The sequence below is a fragment of the Rhinoraja longicauda genome, chromosome 29, assembly GCF_053455715.1.
Source record: "Rhinoraja longicauda isolate Sanriku21f chromosome 29, sRhiLon1.1, whole genome shotgun sequence".
NCBI classification, from domain to species: Eukaryota; Metazoa; Chordata; class Chondrichthyes; order Rajiformes; family Arhynchobatidae; genus Rhinoraja; species Rhinoraja longicauda.
The window spans coordinates 3,024,710-3,048,452 of NC_135981.1; the positions used below are offsets into that span (position 1 = coordinate 3,024,710).

General features: G+C 46.5%; 1 protein-coding gene across 2 annotated transcripts in view; it reads left to right on the top strand.

Moving 5' to 3' along the window:
* socs7 (suppressor of cytokine signaling 7) overlaps positions 1–23,743 on the top strand; it is a 51,503-nt gene that overhangs the window by 15,061 nt on the left and 12,699 nt on the right. Inside the window, exons 2-5 of one of the 2 annotated variants that reach the window (XM_078424474.1) lie at positions 12,145–12,209; positions 19,736–19,840; positions 21,597–21,716; positions 23,395–23,510. In XM_078424474.1, coding sequence (XP_078280600.1) covers positions 12,145–12,209; positions 19,736–19,840; positions 21,597–21,716; positions 23,395–23,510 — 406 coding nt within the window. The remainder of the gene's footprint in view (positions 1–12,144; positions 12,210–19,735; positions 19,841–21,596; positions 21,717–23,394; positions 23,511–23,743) is intronic. The other variant, XM_078424475.1, reaches the window with a different exon arrangement.

Here is a 23,743-nt window from a genome sequence, read left to right on the forward strand (position 1 = left end):
CTCCAGCATTTTGTGACCGCAGATAAATCCCCAGGGCCTGATGGTCTCCATCCCAGAGTACTCAAGGAGGTGGCCCGAGAAATCGTGGATGCTTTGGCGATCATTTCGTGGATAATCAGCCATGATCACAGTGAATGGCGATGTTGGCTCGAATGGCCTACTCCTGCACCTATTGTCTATTGTCTAAAACCAGAGAGATTTCAGAAACGCCAAATGGAAGAGGATGGGTGCAGATGTATCAAATAATTTTCCTAATCCCTTCTAGCTCAGTTTCCTGGCGTGACTGACAAGGGAGATTGCCTAATAATCTGCATTCTTGCCAGGACTAGTGGTGTCATGGTTTGCAGTGTAAAATGTATAACAGAGCTGGTAATCTGCAGATGGCACACTGACACTAATGACGGCTGCCGACGGTGGTAACAGCTTTCTCCGAGATTTCGGAAGGCAGGCAGCTAGCTAATTGTAAATATCTGCAGTGCATCTCTCTCTGTGTTTGACATGTTGAGTGGCTACTGGGATGGGGAAAATTTAATTGGGACACATGTTTGCCTTGCAGTGCTTGCCTCCGGGGATCATTATTGGCACAATACCTTCGAGTTAGTGCTGAGCGTAGAATTAAAAGCTGCCTTGGTCACGCAGTGCTATTTTTTCTCTGTGACCTCGAATGGGCTTTAATTCCAGGGTTGTACAATCTCCAGTACTTTAGATTTTAGACATAGAGCGCAGAATCAGGCCCTTCGGCCCACCGAGTCCATGCCCACCAGTGATCTCCCCGTACGCTGACACCATACTACACACGAGGGAAAGTTTACAAAGTTCTACCGAAGCCAATTAACCTGTCCGTCTGTGGAGTGTGGTGAGGAAACCTGAGCACCTGGAGAAAGCCCACGCGGTCAGAGGGAGAATGTACAGGCAGCACCCGTAGTCAGGATTGAACCCAGGTCTCTGATACTGTAAGGCAGCAATTTTACCGTTGTGCCACTGTGCCGCCCCTAATACATAGATTATTTTTCCTCTGGGACGTTGGATAGAGTTTCATCTGTAAGGTAGACCAGATGATGAGGCTTTAATTTTATGTAGCGCCTTTTGTGACCTTAAATCCTGTGATTATATGCTTTATTCATGTGCAGCCACTCTAACATGGGGGGAGGGGGGAATGAGGAGTGGGGGAGGGAATGAGGAGGGGGGGGGGGAGGCTGGGGGCAATTTACATCTAGCGAGGACCCACAACAGCAGCACAATCACCAGATAAGCTTTTCGGCAAAGTTAGTCAATGGTAAAGTATGGGCCTCGAGCAGGGCCACTGTTTGACCTCAACATCCCAGCAAATTGATTAAAAGATACAGCATGGAAATGGGTCCTTATACCCACCGAGTCCACGCTGGCCATCGATCTCCCGTGCACACTAGTTCTGTTATCCCACATTCACATCCACTCCCTACACACTAGGGGCAATATACAGAAACCAATCAACCTACAAAACTGCAGATGCTTGGGATGCAGGAGGAACCCGGAGGAAACCCACGCGGTCACGGGGAGAGCGTGCAAACCCCACCCTAGGTCAGCGTAGTTCTAAGGGCTGAGATTGCACTGTTCATGTTCATGTGGTAGGAGCAGAATTAGGTCAAGTCTACCCCGCCATTCAATCATGGCTGATCTGTCTCTCCCTCCTAACCCCAGTCTCCTGCCTTCTCCCCATGACCCCACACTAATGCCTGCTCTGTGTGAAGGTTGGGTCTCTGCGACGGGCTGCTTCACTCAGATTCCATCAGCCATGTCGTGTGCCTGTGACTACTCTCGTACTGGGAGTTGTCCTTGATCAACATCGCACTGATCTGATTATCTGGGCAGTCATCTGGAACACTGTGTACAAATTAGCTGCACGTCTGTGGCATTACAGCCTTGGCTGTACTCACAGAGAGTGCATCATTGACTGAGTGCCACAGATCCATTTCTCAATATCGTCTGTTTCCTTTTGGGCTTGGGTCTGGCCAGGTCAAAGATGCATTTATTGAAACAATGAGCACACAGTGCAGAATGGATGCAGCATGAGTCCGTGGGGTAAATGCCGTCTGATCGTGGTTTAGGGAACGGTCTTTGGCTGATGGGTAGAGTAAGTGACAAAGGCTACAAGTGTAAAGGAGACAGTGATGTCAGATTGGGGTAGCACAGAGTCACAGATGGTAGTGCTACTGTCTCACAGCACCTGAGACCTGGGTTCAATCCTGATCCCGGGTGCTGTTTGCACGTTCTCCCTGTGACCAGTTTCCTCCCGCATCCCAAGCAAGCGTGAATTTGTAGGTAAATTGCCCCCAGTGTGCAGGGAGTGGATGAGAAAGTGGGATAACATAGACTATAGAACATAGAACTAGTGTGAACGGGTGACTGCCTCTTGCATACAGACTCAGTACGCTGTTCTGTACGTTCTGTACTAACCGGGTGGGGATTGTGTTTATGTACGGGGATAGTCTTCCTGAGCTGTATGCAAAAAATGCATTACGCTGCACCTGGTTCACAGGACAATAGAGAAACCATTGAATTGATAGTCAGTGTGGAGTCAGTGGGTGAAAGGCCTGTTTCCATGCTGTATTCATTCGATCAATCTATTTGCTGGAATGTTTAGGAAGGAACTGCAGATGCTGGTTTAAAGCGAAGATCGACACAAAAAACTGGAGTAACTCAGCGGGTTCAGAGAGGATCGCTGGAGAGAGGGAATGGGTGAGGTTTCGGGTCGAGACCCTTCTTCTGGTCGACCCGAAATGTCACCCATTCCATCTCTCCAGAGATACTGCCTGTCCCGCTGAGTTACCCATGCTTTTTGTGTCTATCTTCAGTTTAACCAGCATCTGCAGTTCCTTCCTCCAAATGAATGAAAGATATGTAGGAAAGGAAATGAAGCTTGGCAGTGAAAGAGTGTGTATAATCCCTTCAGCTGCTGGCTGTTTGCAGTCCGAATGAATCGGTAAGTAGCTTTGTGTTACGAGGTTGCATTGGAGGAAGCCACGTTTGACCTCAGCGGGGCTTTCAAGCTGTTCCCAACTCTCACTGTTACACAAACCTGTCCTCTGCCTCTGCATTGATTGCCTACTCATTCATAATTCAGCAGAGAGAGACAGGAAAGGATTTGTTTTCACTCTAAAGTGTTCAGCTTGCAATCTGAGGATCCAACACCTTTCTGAATATTACATTGCTTTAAAACAAAAAAAACGCTGAATTTAAATGAGGAGAAAAGAAGAAATGATATTCAATTTTTTCCCTCTAAATTTAAATTCCAAAATGACCACCAGGTGTGTCCAGAATATAAAATGGTTCTCTGCTGTTGCAGACTGATTTTGAAATGATGGATGATGTTTATAGACACACGTTTCTTTACTGTTCTATGAGATATCATTCATAGAACTATGCAGTATGGAAACAAGCCATTCAGGCCAATTTTAGACACAAAATGCTGGAGTAACTCAGCGGGACAGGCAGCATCTCTAGAGCGAAGGAATGGGTCATGTTTCGGGTCGAGACCCTTCTTCACGGGAAAGGAAAACTTGTAGATGATGATGTAGAGAGATATAGAACAAATGAATGAAAGATATGCAAAAAAGTAACAGAGACAAAGGAAACGGGCCATTGTTAGCTGTTTGCTGGTGAGAATGAAAGGCTGGTGTGACTTGGGTGGGTGCGGGATGGATTGAACGGGAATACAGGGGTTACTTGAAGTTGAAGAAATCCATATTCATACCACTGGGATGTAAGTTGCCCAAGCGAAATATGAGATGCTGTTCCTCCAATTTGCACTGGGCTTTACTCTGAACATGGAGGAGGCCTAGGACAAAAAGGTCAGTGTGGGAACTGACCGTGTTAAGAGCTAGATAGAGCTCTTAAGGATAGCGGAGTCAGGGGGTATGAGGAGAAGGCAGGAACGGGGTACTGATTGAGAATGATCAGCCATGATCACATTGAATGGCGGTGCTGGCTAGAAGGGCCGAATGGCCTCCTCCTGCATCTATTGTCTATTGGAACGGGAAGGGGAATTAAAGTGTTTAGCAACTGGGAGATCAAGAAGGTTCAGGCGGATTGAGCGAAGGTGTTCAGCGAAACGATCGCCCAGTCTACATGTAGTCTCGCTGATGTATAAGAGTCCACATCTTGAACAACGGATACAGTAGATGAGGTTGGCGGAGGTGCTCGTGATCCTCTGCCTAACCTGAAAGGACAGTCCTTTCAGGTGATGCAGAGGTTCACTTGCACCTCCTCCAACCTCATCACGACATCAGTTAAATGTCCTAAGGTTCCTGATTGGCCTGAATCATAAGCACATTTGCAATCATTAGTAGGCCAGCAGGCTAATTTTAGTAACCTGTGTGGTCAAACCAATGACGTGACCAGCAGGATGGAAGCTCTGCATTGGAACCCGTCATTGACCTCTTTGCAGGTTGGTGTGTTGCCAAAATAAAACCAGGAAGAGCTGGCACCCTTGGTAGGTCAGGCAGCCTCTGCGGAGAAGGTTGATGGGTAATGCTAACTGCAGCGCTCTCTTCAGATGTGGCAGGAGAGTTTCCAATATTTGGCCTCAGAATTGAACACATGAATTTTTTTGTTTATTTTAGTTCAGTGCTTCTTAAACTATTTCAGTGTCATTCACCCTTGAGTCTTTATCACAAAATTTCATTCACACTCGACTAAATTTTCTTATGTTTTTTTTGGTCATATTTGTCTTATTCTCCCTTGTGCATAATTTTATATTCATTAAGCCATTCACCCTTCATTCACCCCTCGAGTTTCATTCATCCCAAAATAATTTCATTCGCCCTTGAGTGAACCATTCACCAGTTTAAGAAGCACAGCTTGAGTTCACCGCGTGGAAACAGTCTCTTCTGCCCACTGAGTCCGCGCTGACCAGCGATCCCTGCACACGAGCACCATCCCAAACACTGGGGACAATTTACATTCTTTACCAAAGCCGATTAACTTACAAACATGTACGTCTTTGGAGTGTGGGAGGAAACCTGAGCACCCGGGGAAAACCCACGCAGATCATGGGGAGAACGTGCAAACACCGTACAGACAGTACCCGTAGTCAGGATTGAACCCGGGTCTCTGGCGCTGCAAGGCTGCGACTCTACTGCTGTGTCACCGTGCCGCCCCTAGTTTTGTAATTTTTTTAAAACTTTTTTATTCTTTTTGGATTTAGTGAAATGCTTGGGGATCTCTCTCCTCATGACCACACGTGAATTAACGCTTGACAATCTCCCTGGAGTCAGCTTTTTCTCTCTTTGCTGAATCTGAAAGAAGCATGTTTACTGAAGGGGGGGGGGGGGGAGGAGAAAATGATTAGATTGTGGGCTGTTGTTCCTTTGGGAGAGGTTGCAGTGGGGAGTGTCAATGTGCCTGGGGAAAGCTGAATACGCAGCTATGGGAGAGAGCAAAGGTTGTGTTGCATGGGTGGAGAACCTTGTGTGGAATAAACGTGCCCACGACTGGGATAAATATAGACACAAGGAACTGCAGGGGCTGGTTTTGCAACAAAAAAAAAGAGAGAAAGGGCTGGAGTAACTCAGCGGATTAGGAAGTGCATCTCGTGGCGTGTAGGAAGGAGCTTCAGATGCTGGTTTACACCGAAGGTAGACACAAAATGCTGGAATCACTCAGCGGGTCAGGCAGCATCTCTGGAGATGCTGAGCGTCCCACTGAGTTACTCCAGTATTCTGTGTCCAGCATCTCTCATGGCGTTTCCTTCAGATAGAAGGGGGGAGAAAACTGGAGGAGGTAGTGGCGGGACGAGGCCGGACAGGTGAAACGTGGATGGTTCTGTATTATCTGTGTGACCTTCGTGAAGCTGAAGTGTTGCTGTGCAGCAGTAATCCGTCCTCTGTGGGTTCTCCGCTTCCCAGCTGGTGAGTGAGCTTCCAACAAGGCGACGGTATCGTTGAGGCAAAGACTGGCCTCTGGCTGATGGTTCTCATCTCTCTCCCGTTGTCTGTGGCCAGCCTTTAAATAAGAGCCAGACGCACTGCTGAGTCCACTGACAACTGAAGTGGGAGCAGGTGAGACGCACGGGGGGGGGGGGGGGGGGGGGGGGGGGGGGGGGGGAAGGGACAAATATCAGACATGGATTGGTATAGGGGCGGGTATTGGGGAAGTTTCTCGGGGGAAGAGATACAGACGTGAGGAAGAGTTGTATAATTGCCTGACATCTGTGTCTTTAATCTGCTGCTCAGAAACTCCTTTGATATGCACCCAGACAGCAAGCTGATTAGAAACAAGATTGATGGATATCAGCACAAGAACGGACACTGAAATGCAGTTACTGTGCGGTAACTAGTTTCCTGCCCCACTGGCTCCATGAGAATCCCTCCTGATTGAAGCTCAGTGCCACATCTTACTCAAAGATTTTATTTTTATTCCATTACCTTCACAGCTTGGGGAAATATGGTGATCATTCGTTCTGTGTTTGTCCTTTGGCAAATGTAGTTGAGTTGAGTTTATTGTCACCTATACCGAGGTACAGTGAAAAGCTTTTGTTGCGTGCTAACCAGTCAGTGCCATGACAATACACCATTACAATCGAGCCATTTACAGAGGACAGATACATGTTAGGTGGCTGACGTTCAGTGCAAAGTAAAGCCAGTAAAGTCCGATCAAAGATAGTCCGAGGGTCGCCGACGAGGTAGATAGTAGTTTAGGACCGCTCTCTGGTTGCATTAGGATGGTTCAGTTGCCTGATAACAGTTGGGAAGAAACTGCCCCTGAATCTGGACGTGTGCGTTTTACCCACTTCTATACCTTTTGCCCGATGAGAAAGGGGAGCATTGGCCAGGGTGCGATTCTGGAAGATTTAAGGATGCTGGGGAGGTGGTGGGATGGGTAAATGTCCTTTTAACGGTCCTAGTGTTTCTATGCCATGACTTAGGATTGATTGATTTGAAAGATACAGTATGGAAACAGGCCCTTCGGCCCACTGAGTCCATGCTGAACGTTGATCACCCGTTCGCTTTCTGTTATTCCACTTTCACATCCACTTTATACACGAGGGGCAATTTGCAGAGGCTAATTAACCAGAAAACCGCACGTCTTTGGGATGTGAGAGGAAACCCACGTGGTCAGAGGGAGAGCGTGCAAACTCCAAGCAAACAGCACCCGAGGTGAGGATTGAACCTGGGTCTCTGGCATTGTGAGGCAGCAGCTGTGCCACCTGAAGCAGCTGTTTGGGGCTGAACAAAGAAAGCAACAACTACTGCATTTCAGTATTGCCTTTTACATCCTCGGCATTATGACAGCTAGAATCCGAGAGTTAAATCAGCCCAGTTTTCCCTCTACAGCATTGAAGCTCGGCCAATTTACCAGCAAAGTATCTTCTGAGTGTAGTTAGTGTTGCAGATGGATGTTTGTGATTCTGGTGTGAAAGTGCATCTTGAAACTGGTGCAAGGTGCTATATAAATGCAAGTTTCTTTCAAGTGGGATGTGTGACTGTGATCATCTCAAACGGCAGGAAGATGACAACTACGTCACCTGTTTCTCAGTATCGTTCTTTGATGCTGTGAGATCGTATTGCTGGCTGCGTTTCCTGTTTAGTTAGTTAGTTTAGAGATACAGCGTGGAAACAGGCCCTTCGGCCACTGAGTCCACGCCGACCAGCGATCCCCCTCGCACTAACACTATCCTACACACGAGGGACAATTTTTACAATTACACCAAGCCAAATAGCCTACAAATCTGTACGTCTTTGGAGTGTGGGAGGAAACCGGAGCTCTGGAGAAAACCCACGCAGGTCAAGTGCAGAACGTGCCAACTCCGTACGGACAGCACCCACAGTCAGGATGGAACCTGCGTCTCTGGCGCTGTAAGGCAGCAACTCTACTGCTGCGCCACCGTGCCCTCTGTTGCGTGGCACAAACTCATTGACTGTGAAATGGGAGGAGGCAGACACCCCAACTATACCACGCTTCAATGATCGCAGTACTGAGACAGGAAGATAGAGGGAGAACAGGGGCTCTCTGTGAACGGGCTGGACCTAATCGGAAGCCTCCTAAAAACGAAAGGGCTTTGATGGAACCACTTCTGCTCATGAATGTGAGGGCCCCCAGAGAACGTTAATGTGAGAGCGTTGAGAAATTGAGAGGGGGGTTTGCACAAAAAAATATTTTGACTCGCAAAATGCTAAGAGAGTGGATCTTGATCTGCCAGGGATCCTGCAGCTGAAATGAACAATGTAGGAGCATTTAAGGGGAAACTGGGGCAAGACACGAGAGAGAACTTTGCGAAGGGAGGAAATGCCAAGCCAGCATAAATGGGGAATTGTCTTGTTGAGCAGTACACGAGCAGGAAACACATTCCAATGGTTAAAGCAAAGACAGTGACATTCATCATGCACTGCCCTGCACTCCAGCAGGATTTGTTCGGCAATGAGAGGGGGGGGGGGGGGGGGGGGTCCCAGCATTCCGGTGGGGAGGGGAGGAGATGTGGACAGAGGAGGGTGCAGAGATAAGAAGACCAGCATCCCAACACGAACAAGGAGCTGACCACAGCAGGTCTAGGTCCATGAGGAACAACCTGCAATGGTCTTGGGGGACCAATGTTGGGGGAGTCTAGACGTAGGGACCACCACCGTTTAAGAATAAGGGGTAGGCCATTTAGGACAGAGATGAGGAAAAACCTTTTCACCCAGAGAATTGTGAATCTGTGGAATTCTCTGCCTCAGAAGGCATTGGAGGCCAATTCTCTGGATACTTTCAAGAGAGAGTTAGATAGAGCTCTTAAAGATATATATATATATATATATAAAGATATGGATATGGATATATCAAGGGATATGGGGAGAAGGCAGGAACGGGGTACTAATTGTGGATGATCAGCCAAGATCACAGTGAAGGGCGATGCTGGCGCGAAGAGCCGAATGGTCTACTCCTGCCCCTATTGTCTATTGGACTGCATGGGGCAATTGAGAGGGGAACGGCTGGGTATCAGAGAGGGTTGGGAGTGAGAAAGGAGTGGCATAAGATGAGGGACTGAGTGCAGATCTTTTTGAAAAAGATCTTTTTGGATAAAAACAATTACTGACCGAGGGCGTCTGTTGAAGGTGCTGCCTCGAAGGCCCACAGCACCCTGGGACTTGCCTGGGGCAGGCACTACTCATAAGAACTACAGTGTAGACTTTAAAAATAGCACCAGGACATGGCACCTCTTGTATGTCGGCTCAGTGGACTATTGCAGTACACTTGCTGGTTGAGGATCGGGGGGTGGTTATGGCAATACTCTGCTGGACTCTTTGTATGAAAAATAATTTCACCGTGTTAGCACTTTGCACATGTGACAATAAAAGCACCATTGACCAAAAGGGCAGCCAACATCATCAAAGACCCACGCCACCATGGCCATGCTCTCATTTCACTCCGACCACCAGCAAGAAGGTACAGGAGCCTGAAAACCGTGGCCACCACATTCAAGAATGGCTTCTTCCCAACAACCATTAGGCTCGTGAACACTGCACATCACTAACCTCGGCAACTATGCATTTCTGTGGACAGTCTTTGGTTGTACAATGGTTTTTGTGCTATTCTGGCTACCTAAGATTGTGGTTATTTAATTTCTTTAAAATTATATTCTATCTGTATGTATTGAGTTTACTGGCCTGTTAAGGTATTGCAAGAAAGAATTTTGTTTAGATTACTATTTTCAAGTGTACTGTGAGGTATAGTGAAAAAGCTTTTTATTGCCTGCTATCCAGTCAGTGAAAGACTATACATGATTACAAACAGGCTGAGTACAGATACAGGATAAGCATATAACATTTAGTGCCAGATAAAGTTCGATTACAGATTGCTCAAAGATATCCAATGTGGCAGATGGGAGGTCAGAACCGCTCTCCTGCTGGTGAGGATGGTTCAGTTGCCTGACAACAGCTGAGAAGAAACTACCCCTGAATCTGGAGGTGTGCGTTTTCAAACTTCTGTACCTCTTGCCTGATGGGAGAGGGGAGAAGAGGGAGTGACTGGGGTGAGACTGGTCCTTGATGATGCTGTTGGCCTTGCCAAGGTCAAGGTGGTGTAGACGGAGTCAATGGAAGGGATTTTTTCTGTTTTCTGTGCATATGACAATAAAAACAATCTTGGAAGTGCAGACGTTTGCAATAGCACGCTTCATAAAAATATTAAAGACTGTGTTAAGCACAGGTTCATTTTCAAATAAAATGTAAATGTATTATACGGGCAGCATGTCGCAGTAGTGTTGCTGCCTTACAGCGCCAGAGACCCAGGTTCGATCCTGACTACGGGTGCTGTTTGTACGGAGTTTATCTGTTCTCTCTGTGACCTGCGTGGGTTTTCTCCGGGATCTCCGATTTCCTCCCACACTCCAAAGACGTACAGGTTCATTTTCTAATGGGTTTGGTATAATTATAAATTGTCCCCAGTGTGTGTAGGATAGTGTTAATGTGCGGGGGTCGCTGGTCGGCGCGGACTCGGTGGGATGATGGGCGTATTTCCGTGCTGTACCTCTAAACTAAACTATAAACAAGTACCCGACCAAGCTGGGCAGAATGACCTGACCTTGGGCTGTAGAGAAAGGTGGGGCAGGGGAGGCCCAGTTTCTTGATGTATTCAAGAGAGAGTGAGATATAGCTCTTCGGGCTAACGGAATCAAGGGGTATGGGGAGAGAGCAGGAACGGGTTACTGATTATGGATGGCGGTGCTGGCCTCGAAGGCGACCCTAAGAGGGCAGGTTGTGCTGCCCCGAGCCAGGGTCAGGCGTCCCTGGATGAACTGTGCAGGCAGCAACTCCACTCACACCAACCGCACAGCCTGGTCTGTAAATTATTCATAGGCTTGCTAAGTGTTGTGAGCTAATGCTTCCTGCTGTTTCTGTGCTGTGAATCATACTGCCTACACATGGCTCACCCCTGTCAGGGGGCTGTTCATCACTGCATTTCAGACACACAGCCAGGCAAAGCTTTTCTAGGTGAGCTATTTATAAACGTGATTTTAATATCTGCCCTTTGAGTAGTAAACCAGTTAATTCTTTAATTGTAGGCCAGCTGATAGATATGGGCACATTTACCCCATCAGCAAAGCCTTCTGGTGTAAACCAAGCGACGCGTAGATTTAGATTCTGATAGCGGCTAATCTTTCTTGTAATTGTTGGTCAGGTTACCAGCATGTTGTCTGGGTCTGTTTCCTCCCCCTCCCCCCCAACCTCTCACTTACAGGTCTCTGTTTCCCGCCTGTCCTGAGCTGTGTTCTGTGACCCTGACCTATTTCCCTACATGGGGTCATAGGGAGTTACGCCCTTGTTCACTCCTACTCTACTCATCCTGTTCCTGTGGTCATGGTTCAAACACCCATCTCTCTCCCCCAGCCCGCACACACGGTGAGGAGAGTGACGTGAGGGTGCAGGACAGGACATGTGGTATGGTGGTGTGGTGTTAGCTGCCTTCCGAGCAGCTGACCCGGGTCAGGGGCGGCACTGTGGCGCAGTGGTAGAGTTGCTGCCTCACAGCGCCAGAGACTCGGGTTCGATCCTGACTACAGGTGCTGTCTGTGCGGAGTTTGTACGTTCTCCCCGTGACTTCCGGTTTCCTCCTACATTCCAAACGACGAACAGGTTTATCGGCTAATTGGCTTGGTAAAGTTGTAAATTGTCCCTCGTGTGTGTAAGATGGTGTTCGTGTGCAGAAATCGCTGTCTTGGGCCATTTAGAACGGAGATGAGGAAAAACTTTTTCAGTCAGAAAGTTGTGAATCTGTGGAATTCAATGCCTCAGAAGGCAGTGGAGGCCAATTCTCTGAATGCATTCAAGAGAGAGCTGGATAGAGCTCTTAAGGATAGCGGAGTCAGGGGGTATGGGGAGAAGGCAGGAACGGGGTACTGATTGAGAATGATCAGCCATGATCACATTGAATGGTGGTGCTGCTCAAAGGGCCGAATGGCCTACTCCTGCACCTATTGTCTATTGAAGGGCCTGTGTCCGTGCTTTATCTCAAACTAAAACTAACAGGACATGTGCTAATAGTACAATGTGTGGCAGGATGGGCTGGAGATCCCGGGCATGTTCACGCTTGACCATTTGACCACTTTTGGCCTTGCACTCCCCTTGTTGCACCTGCCGGAGATGTCCCGCTCCAATCACCTGATCTCTCGTGTCCGTTCCTCCACAGCAAACCCAGATTGACCAGGACACAAAGTGCCTTCACTCCGGTGTCTTCAGCACCACCTTTCACAGGTAAGAAGCTTTCAAAAGTAAAATCCTGAAAAAATGCCCGGAAATCTGAAATAAGTTGGCAGATAGTTTAGTTTAATTTATTGTCACGTGTATCGAGGTACAGTGAAAAGCTTTTATAGCGTGCTAACCAGCCAGCGGAGAGACAGCACATGATTACAATCGAGCATCCACAGTGTACAGAGATACGTGATAGGTGTACACTGATCATCTAATCAAGTACATAAGTGTACTTGATTAGTGTGGGAGACGGGTTATGGGAAGAAGGCAGGAGAATGAGGTTTGGAGGGAGAGATAGATCAGCCATGATTGAACGGCGCATTAGGCTTAATGGGCCGAATGGCCTCATTCTTTTTTTTGATAAATATTTTTATTAAGCATAAGTACATATTAATAAATTATTATATCTTATACATTTCTATACTTTTTTTTTTTTTTCAAAGAGGGAAAGATAGAGAAAAATAAAATAAAAATAAGAAGTCCAAATTGGAGAAATGAATGGAGTATTAAAAAAGTTATCCATCATTGGAGATATATCGATGATTTACAATTCATAATTCTTCCTCCATTCCATTATTCAGGCCGCGGTCAGGTCCTCGCACCAAGCCATTTTGACCCTTTAAATATACGATAAATGGAGACCATATTCCTCTGAAAAGAATCAACCTGTCCATGAGTACAAGTCTCAATCTTTCCAGATGGAGTGTCTCCGACATTCCTGTAATCCACATTTTAATTGTGGGGGATGTAGGACCTTTCCAAAATTTCAGTATTAATTTTTTCCCAATTATTAAGCTATAATCAATAAAAATTCTTTGATTCGTTGTTGTTAATTGATCTGTTTCTAATATTCCCAGTATTATTAAATTTGAGTCAGGGGTCAGCTTCATATTAATCACATTCGAAATTATTTTGAATATTTCTGACCAGAATTTAGTAATTTTTTCACAGTTTGTAAATATATGCGTTAAATTAGCTTCCAATTGCTGACATTTATCACAAATGGCAGATATATTTGGAAAAATACTATGTAATTTAGTTTTGGAATAATGTAGTCTATGTAATATTTTAAATTGTATAAGAGAGTGTCTAGCATTTAGCGAACAGTGATGTATGTGTTGTAAACTTTCATCCCATATCTCAGGTCTAATAATTTGACCTAATTCATTTTCCCATGACTGTCTATATATTTCTGTCGTTGGAGCGTCGTTTTCCAGTAAAATATTATAAATATATGATATCAATTTTTCTGTATTTGGGTGTTTATTTAGACATTCATCTAAAATCTCTGTCTTTCTATTTCTAATTTCATATGTGTTTGCTTTTACATAATCTCTAATTTGTAAATATCTAAAGTAATCTTTTGAATGTAATCCATAAATTTGTTGTAATTCTTGAAATGAAAGGAAAAATTTTTCCCTATAGAGATCTCCCATCTTATTTATTCCACAGTTTTTCCATTGTAAAAAACCTTTATCTATCATTGAAGGTTTAAATGTGATATTATTTACAATAGTAAGAGCTAGTGGTATACATTCCAATTTTAATGTTTTCTTTATTTGTTTCCAAATACGTATTCCACTATCTATTATAAGATTTTCACTATAGGTTTTCTTACTTATTTTATTATTGGCGAATAAAATCGAACTAATTTCAAAGGGCAAACAATCTTCTTTTTCCATTTTTAACCAGGTTGGTTGTTTATCTGTCTCTACTAACCAGAAGTTAATATTTTTAATATTGACTGCCCAATAATAAAACAAAAAGTTTGGTAAAGCTAGACCTCCATTTATTTTTGCTTTACATAAGTGTTCTTTTTTTATTCTATGGCTCTTATAATCCCAGATAAAGTTAGTGACTATGGAATCAATCTTTTTAAAAAAATTTTTAGGAAGATATATCGGAATCATTTGGAAAAGATATAATAATTGTGGGAGAAAAATCATTTTTATTGCATTAATTCTACCTATCATTGAGATTGGTAATGTTTTCCAATATAAAATATTTTTATTTAATTTGTTCAATAAGAGCGGAAAATTAGATTTAAATAAAGAATCAAATCTTTTTGTTACATAAATTCCAAGATATTTTATTTTTTCGTTTGCTATCTTAAAAGGAAATTGTTGTAATATATGTAGATTTTTTACCCTTATCGGCATAAGTTCACTTTTATTCCAATTAATACTATAACCTGAATATGATCCAAATTCAGTTATTAATTTTAGTAAATTTGGAATGCTAATTTCCGGGTTTGTGATATAAAGTAATACATCATCCGCATATAAAGAAATTTTATTTTCAGTATTTATGGTGTCATAAATACTGAAAATAAAATTTCTTTATATGGCCTCATTCTGCTCCTATCACATGACATGATAAGGGAATAAACAGTCAGTGGATCAGGCAGCATATGTGGAGAAATAACAAGTTAATGGTTTGGGGTGATAACCTTTTTAGGATTAACCGTTTCTCCCTCCACAGATGCTGCCTGATCTGCTGAGTGCTTCAGCATTTTCTACTTTAGTACTATACTAGTACTTTAGTACCAGATTGATCCCTGGGATGGCGGGACTTTCATATGAGGAAAGACTGGATAGACTGGGCTTGTACTCGCTGGAATTTAGAAGACTGAGGGGGGATCTTATAGAAACATATAAAATTCTTAAGGGGTTGGAGAGGCTAGATGCGGGAAGATTGTTCCCGATGTTGGGGGAGTCCAGAACCAGGGGTCACAGCTTAAGGATAAGGGGGAAGTCTTTTAGGACCGAGATGAGAAAACATTTCTTCACACAGAGAGTGGTGAGTCTGTGGAATTCTCTGCCACAGAAGGTAGTTGAGACCAGTTCATTGGCTATATTTAAGAGGGAGTTAGATGTGGCCCTTTTTGCTAAAGGGATCAGGGGGTATGGAGAGAAGGCAGGTACAGGCTACTGAGCTGGATGATCAGCCATGATCATATTGAATGGCGGTGCAGGCTCGAAGGGTCGAATGGCCTAGTCCTGCACCTATTTTCTATGTTTCTATGTATAGAGCTTTCAAACTTGAGGAGATTTTGCCCTTCTTTTCCTCCGCCTCATTTGATCTCTCCTGCTCTTTTTTCTCTCTTCCTTCTATTCCTGTTGCCAACAATGAGTAAATATCTTGGCATCATGTCAGCCCAGACACTGTGGGCCACAGGGCCTGTTCCACTTGCTGTACTGTTCTATGTTCTAAGCAGACACTGCCCCACACTGATCTGACACCAACAGCCTGAGCTGAAGCCCATTGATGTTCAAAGGGCCGTTTCCTGATTTGAGACACTCTTTGTCCCAAAGGTTTTCTAGTGCTGCTGCCTATCTTGGTCTCTGAAGGAATAATTTTGCCCAACCCAGGAGGAACAGGAGCAGGCTCAAATTAAAGATTGCACGGGGCTGTTTATTGATGGAATTTGTACCTCAGAACGAAGGTTTGTTAAAGTTCAAAAAGCCGTAACCTTACCTCAACCCAACTAAGTTCTATCTCTCGATCACTTATTCCTGTCGCTCCAGAGATCCAACTAATTGTCTCTTCTGCCCAGGGTTTATTCATTCATGTGTAAGATAGTGCTCGTGTACGGGGATCGCCAGTCGGCGCGGACTTGGCGGGTCGAAAGGTCTGCTTCCGCACTGTATGTCTCCCTGGTCACTTGCTTAAAAGCTGTTTAACTTCTCGTTTCTTCTGGACTCCTAGTTCTCTTATTTTTAGTTTTTTTTTTTGTCGTCATCTTCTGTAATGAACCACTGTTGACGCCCATGAGCTCTCCAGGGTAATTGGAGAGATGAGGAATTAAAAAGGAATCTTCCCAACAAGCTGGTGGGAGTTTAGTTTAAAAACCTATGGACCTCCTCAAGATAACTCCTTCCATATTTTTGGCTGTGGGGGACTGTCCCAGTCTGAAAAAGGGTCCCGACCTGAAACCTCGCCATTCCCTCTCTCCAGAGATGCTGCCTGTCCCGCTGAGTTACTCCAGCATCCTGTGTCTATCTTCGGTTTAAGACAGCATCTGCAGTTCCTTCCTACACAGTTCGTCTGCTCCACCCAGTAATCTCCCCAAGGTATGCCTACATTGAAGAAGGTCTCTGCCGAGCATTCTGCAACATCCTCTCTCGCTGCTATCCCTCTTTGATTCCTCCTGCTCTCCGAGTCTACGACCAAGTTTTAACCCAGACTCGCTACCACAGCCATGTGTGCTTTATATTTTATCTTTGTTTCCTTTGTTGTTACCTTCTCCTAGCTAACAATGATCCATTCTGCATTTTCCTTGATTGTCATCCCCTTTGATGTCTTGTTCTCACACCTTACATTTCCTTATCTCTGTAACTCCCCCTCCCTCTCTGTCTGAAGAAGGGTCTCGACCCAAAAGTCACCCATTCCTTTTCTACAGAGATGCTGCCTGTCCCGCTGAGTTTTAATTTTTTAGTTTTAGATATACATCGCCCACCGAGTCCGAGCCGACCAGCGATCGCCGCACATTAACACGATCCTACACACACTAGGGGCAATTTACACATACACCAAGCCAATTAACCTACAAACCTGTACATTTTGGAGTGTGAGAGGAAACCGAATAACACGCAGGTCATGGGGAGGACGTACAAACTCCGCACAGAAAGCTCCCGTAGTCAGGATGGAACCCGGGTCTCCGGCGCTGCAAGTGGTGTACGGCAGCAACTCTACCGCTGCACCACCCCAGTTACTCCAGTATTCTGCGTCTGTCTGAGTTACTGAGGCAGGTTTGTGCTTAGAACATAGGTGCAGGAGGAGGCCATTTGACCCTTCGTGCCAGCTTCTGGTCTCCTGAGTCAATGAACATAGAGCAGGGCAGCTCAGGAACAGGTCCTTTGAAGCCCACAGTGTCCGCGCCAAACGTGATGCTAAATTAAACCAGCCACCTTTGCTTGCACGTGACTCATTCCCCCCAACTCACTGCATATTCATGTTCCTATCCAAACAGTCTCTGAAATGCCACTATCCCATCTGCCTCCACCACCACCCTTAGAAGCATGTTCCACGCACCCCGCACTCTGCTTTAATAAAGTAAACCAAATACTTGCTCTGCTCATCTCTGTTAAACTTTGCCCCTCTCACCTTAAATCCACGGCCTCTCGTCCTTGACATTTCATACTTTCTAGGAGCAGAATTAGGCCATTCGGCCCATCGTGTCTTCTCCGCCATTCAATCATGGCTGATCTGTCTTTCCCTCTCAACCCCATTCTCCTGCCTTCTTCCCATAACCTTTGACACCCGTACTGATCAAGAATTTATCAATCTCGGCCTTAAAAATACCCATTGGTCTCCACAGCTGTCTGTGGCAATGCATTACCTCCATTGGGGAGAGGTTCTGACCGTCTATGCTCTCTCTGCCTCCCATAATTATACTTGCTTCCGTCGGGACAGAGTCCTGGTTGGGTAGAGTATTGGATGTGAATTATCACGTTATCAAAGATACAATCTGAAGAAGGGTCTCAACCCGAAACGTCACCCATTCTTTCTCTCCCAAGATGCTGCGTGACCCGCTGAGTTACTCCAGCATTTTGTGTCCATCACTTTATCAAAGATACAATCGAAGCATTTGGTCCATTACTAGTGGCGGCTTTTGCAAAAGTGGTCTGATGAAGGGTGGTGAAACTGTGGCTGCAGAGGCCGCCGCCGGGTCAGTGGATATTTTGTAAGGCAGAGATAGATAGATTCTTGATTAGTACGGGTGTTATGAGGAGAGGGCAGGAGAATGGGGTTTGGAGGGAGAGATAGATCAGCCATGATTAAATGGCGGAGTAGACTTGATGGGCCGAATGGCCTAATTCTAGTCCTATTCCTTCTGACTTTGATTAGTTTCACATCCCTGTTTGGTTCCCCTATCCTCTGCAGATTTTTTCCTTTGACGTGGCATACTGACGATGTGTTGATTTCCCCCATCAGCAAAAAAATGTTGCTGAGGAATATTTCAGTTCCCTTTCAGTTGCTGTGGAATCTGTTTCCTGAATGCCCGTCAGGCTCCACACCCAGATGATGACTTCATCTTGTCCCCTTCTCTGGGTTGTTTTGCCAAACGGCGTTAAATCTCACTCCTTGTGTTATTTGCTGACTGACCATCTTTCACGCTTGATGGATGGGATTTGCAGATGCTGGGGCGTTGGTATTTTGGGGGTTTGTGCGGTGTGGGGGTGCGGGTGAAACTGCTGCTCAGTGGAGTACTGCGTGTAGTTCTGGTTGCTCAAAGCAGGAAGGATGTGGAAGCTTTGGATAGGGTGCAGTGGAGGCTTACCAGATGCTGCCTGAATTGGAGGGTATTAGCTATAGGGAGAGGTTAAGGAGGGAACTTGGATTGTTTTATATACACCGATCAGCCAAAACATTCTGACCACTGACTGGCGAAGTGAATAACATTGATTACCTTGTTCCAATGGCACCTGTCAAGGGGTGGGATATATTAGGCAGCAAGTGAACAGTCAGCTCTTGAAGGTATCACAAAATGCTGGAGTAACTCAGCGGGTCAGGCAGCATCTCAGGAGAGAAGGAATGGGTGCAGTTTCGGGTGGAGACCCTTCTTCAGACTGATGTCAGGGGAGGGGGCGTGACAAAGATAGGATGTAGTTGGTGACAGGAAGAACTGGGAAGGGGGAGGGGAAAGAGAGGGACAGAGGAACTATCTGAAGTTAGAGAAGTCAATGTTCATACCGCTGGGGTGTAAGCTGCCCAAGCGAAATATGAGATGCTGTTCCTCCAATTTGCGGTGGGCCTCACTCTGACATGGAGGCGGCCCAGGACAGAAAGGTCAGACTGGGAGTGGGAGTTGGAGTGCTGTGTTGGATGCAGGAGAAAAGGGCAGGAGTAAAGACCTGAGCGACTTTGACAAGGGCCAAATTGTTATGGCCAGACGACTGGGTCAGAGCATCTCTGAAACGGCAAGGCTTGTGGGTGCGGTCAGCAGTGGTGAGTACCGACCGACAGTGGTCCGAGGAGGGACAAACCACAAACCGGCGACAGGGTGTTGGGTGCCCAAGGCTCATCGATGCGCGAGGGCAACGAGGGCTATCCCGTCTGGTCCGAACCGACAGAAGGTCTACTGTGGCACAAGTCACAGAAAGGTTTAATGGTGGCCACGGGATGAATGTGTCACAATACACAGTGCATCGCACCCTGCTGCATATGGGGCTGCACACGGAGGACCAACAGCATATTAGGCAGGTGGTCATAATGTTTTGGCTCATCGGGTCATAATGTTTTGGCCGATCGGTGTACACACGGAGGGTCATGAATGTCTAGAACGAGCTGCCACGTATGGTATTGGAGGCAGATACGCTTGGTTTGGCATATGGATATGGAGGGATATGGATTATATACAGGCAGATAAGAGTTGAGCTTGGCATGATGTTTGGCACAGACATTGTGGGCCGAAGGGCCTGTTCCTGTGCTGTACTGTTCCATGTTCGCTGGGGGGTGGGGGAAGGGGGTAAATTCCAGGGTTAATTCTCTCCTCACTGATCTTTGCTTCCATGTGTAACCAACAGGAGAAACGGTGTCACTGGTGGACCTGGACATCTCTCACCGTGGCCCTGCGTCCCCTCACCCGCCGACGCCGCCACCCCCTCCCCGCCGGAGCCTCAGCCTACTCGGTAAAGTATCTGCACGTCTGCCACGCCGTACCGCGCGCGGTATTACACTGTTACACGCAGCCCTTTACCGGCCAGCACGGTGGCGCAGCGGTAGAGTTGCTGCCTTCCAGCCCCAGAGACCAGGCTTCCATCCTGACTACGGGTGCTGTCTGTGTGGAGCTTTTCATGTTCTCCCTGTGACCACGTGGGTTTTCTCCAGGTGCTTCGGTTTCCTCCCACATTTCAAAGACATGCAGGTTTCTAGGTTAATTGGCTTTGATAAATTGTCCCTTGTGTGTAGGATAGAACTAGAGTATGAGGTGATCACCGGTCATTTTGGACTCAGTGGGCCGAAGGGCCTGTTTCCACGATGTCTCTCTTATTTAAAAAGAAATTCTTAGCAACTGAAGTGATCCCTTGTTTTAATGAGAGCATTCTGATGATTGACACAAAAGGCAGGAGTAACTCAGTGGGACTGGCAACATCTCTGGAGACAAGGAATGAGTGAAGTTTCAGGTCGAGACCCTTCTTTGGACTTTCTTCAGACAGAATGTTCCGATGTCCGGTTGAATAATGTGGGGGTAACTTTGTCTTTCTACAAGTGTGTGAAAGAGGTAAATTTGGCTCTGCTTTTTCTGAACCCCCCCCCTCCCTACCACACCATTGTGTTGTTCTATATCTGCCCAGTTTTAGTTTGAAGTTGTGACCCAGATTTCTCGGTGCAGTAACATTAATACTCTTGTATTCTACTTTTGAGCAACCTATAGCAGGATAGCAGGTAGAAGGGGAATTCACCTCATTTAAAAATAAATCCTCTGACCTCTGAGTGATGCAGTTTCAGTTTCCTGCAAAAATATCCTGCAGTTATAAACAACATGCTTTGAGTTCTGACAGCCCGGCCCCCTCCAGTGTAAGGTATGCAGAGATGGCTCTCCACACAAAGTCAGTGAGCAGCCTGGATCCCTGTGTGTCCTCCATTTGTAGGTGGGTCTGCGGTCATTGCCTTGTGCTCCAGGGTTACAGGAGGGGTGCACTTTACTCCAGTTAATTCATTTACGCCAGTCAGCGACGTCTGTGATTCTTCCGTGCCAGTTCACGAGGTGTTAGATAACATTAGGGCGCAACACTGGCGCGGCAGGTAGAACTGCTGCCTCCCAGCACCAGAGACCCGGGTTTGATCCTTGCCGCAGGTGCTGTCTGTGTGGAGTTTGCACATTCTCCCTGCGACCAGGTGTTCCAGTTTCCTCCCACAACCCAAAAGACCTGCGGGTTTGTAGGCTGATTGATCCTCTAAATTGCCCCGGGTGTGGATGTGAAAATGGGATAACACAGTGTTAGGTGGTAGCGATAGAGTTGCTGTCTTACAGCGCCAGAAACAGAGTTCCATCATGACTATGGGAGCTTGGGAGGGTTTTCTCCAGGATCTCCAGTTTTCTCCCACATTCAAAAGGCGTACAGGTTTGTAGGTTGATTGGCTTGGTATAATTGTAAATTGTTCTTAGTGCGTGTAGGATAGTGTTAGCGTGCGGGGATCGCTGGTCGGCGAGGACTTGATGAGACAAAGGGCCTGTTTCCGCGCTGTATCTCTAATCTAAACTAAACTTGTGTGAACGGGTGATCAGTGGTTAGCATGGACTCAGTGGGCCGAAGGGCCTGTTGCTATGCTGTATCTTTCAATCAATGCAAACCTCTGCTGTGACTGGAGCTCCACTGCTGGTGCTTAGTTGCTGCCCTGTCTTCACCGAGGTGTCTCAAGCCTCCTTGTGTTGTTTTCCAGATGACATTGGAGGGCCTCAGCTTGCGTCTTACCCGGTCAGTCCGGCCGCCGCCAGCCTACAGTCGCTCCCTTTGCCTCCACCTCCTCCGCACACCATTCAGCTCAGCCTCAGCTTGAGTGGTAAGAGAGAGACGCAAGGAACCGCAGATGCGTAGCGCAAAGAAGTGCTGAAGTAACTCAGTGGGTCAGGCAGCATCTCCGGAAGACATGGACAGATGACTCTTTGAGTTGGGACTCTTAAGACTGATCGTAGCAGTGGGAGGAGAAAGAGATGGGGGGGGGGGGGAGGAACAAAACATGGCAAGTGATAGGTGGATACAAGTGAGGAGAGCTTTGATGGACAGATCGGTGAACAGAGGTTGGAAATCAAAAGAGGACAAAGGGAGAAAAGGGCATCTGATAAAGAGAGTGAAATTGAAAGCCAGAGGTGGGGATAGATGGGAAGAGATGAGGGTGGGGGTGATTAGTGGGAGAAATGATGGGTGGAGGCACAAAAAGTGGGGGTGGGGGAAAAGAACAGGAGGTTTACTAAAATTGGAGTTCACACCATTGTGTTGTGAGCTACCCCAGTAGAATGAGGCCCTTGTCCTCCAGTCTGCATGTGGCCTCACTCTGGTCACGCCATTTGGCCAATCTATTACGTTGGCGTTATTTTTCTCTATAAGTACATCCTTTTATTCTGAGCTGTGCCCTCTGGTCCTGGACTCTCCCACTAGTGGAAACATCCTCTCCGCGTCCACTCTATCCCGGCCTTTCACTATTCGGTAATTGCTGATGAAGACCAATACTTCCTCATTGTTTTGCGAAGGGAAGTGACACCATTCTGGTTCAGCTCAGCCGAACGTTTGAAGGATTTACAATACACAATACAATCCTGCCACAGAATAATTTGACTTTATAAAGCATTAACGAACTAAAATGTTCTGGGTGGCCAATAAAAGCATTATCATGACAGCTGGTTAAATTAAGATGGCTGCCAAAGGGTTGGTGGATGGGAAAGCTCTCAGTGCCATCCTAAAGGATGAGAGAGAGGTTCAGTGGTGAGGGCAGAGCAATGATGGGTTTAAACTTGGCGACCAATGGTGGATCCATGGAATTTGATGATGATGATGATGATACTTTATTGTCGTGTACCAAGGTGCAATGACATTCTTTGCTTCTTCACACAAAGTACACAAAAGAGTCGCCACAAAGGCGGCCACATCTGGTGTTTTGAGGATCGTAGGGTGATGGAGGCGAGAGGGGGCAGTGAGCTTGGAGGGAGGGGGGCAAACGGAACGAGAATGTGAGACGATACGATACCATAGAACTTTATTTATCCCAGGTGGGAAATTGATCTACCAACAGTCATAAAACACATGAAATTAAAGTGACCAGTGGAAAGGATTGGGGATGTGTAAAAATTGAGGAGGGGAGTCATTCTCAGTCTGCCCCACGACAGAAGAGGGAGGAGTTGCACAGTTTAATAGCCACAGGGAAGAAGGATCTCCTGTGGTGCATCTTGGTGGGACCCGTCTGTTGCTGAAGGTGTTGTTGAGACTGGGAGCTCCTGTGGTCAGGGGTTGACCCTGGGTTGCAAGTTAAAACATGGGTGGAAAAAGTTAATTGTCCCCCTCTGACACGTTCTGTTGAGAAGCTGCAATGTGAAGGAATGAAAGGATTGTTTCTTCCTCTGACGCTGCGGTGAGATTAGATGCTCATGTTTTAACTTGCGTGCAAAGCCTCCACCTTGCTCTGCTGTCTGGAACGGCCCTCATCTCGGGCGCTAATTGGGATTTTTTTTTTAAACGTCACCCAGACACTTTGCAGAGGAACTCTCCCCAAGTCCGACCGATGACCCTGCAGAACCAGCCCTGCCCGCTGAACAGGAGAGACTCCAACACCTTCGCCGCCAGCTTGCGGGAACTGGAGAAGGTAAGATGCTTCGCTGCGGCACCGTTACTCTGTCTGTTGCAGAGAGTGATGCTGGGGGGGGGGGGGGGGGGGGGGGGCAGCCTTCCAAATGGGATGCCTCCTCTCCCAGGTGGTTGTAACTAATCCCAGGTCAGTATTCCCAAAAAAACGCAGGAGAGTTTTACCCCAGTCTCATGGCCAATACCTACCCTTGAGCCAGCTGGTTCGTCAGTGATAGGAGCAGAAGTAGGCCA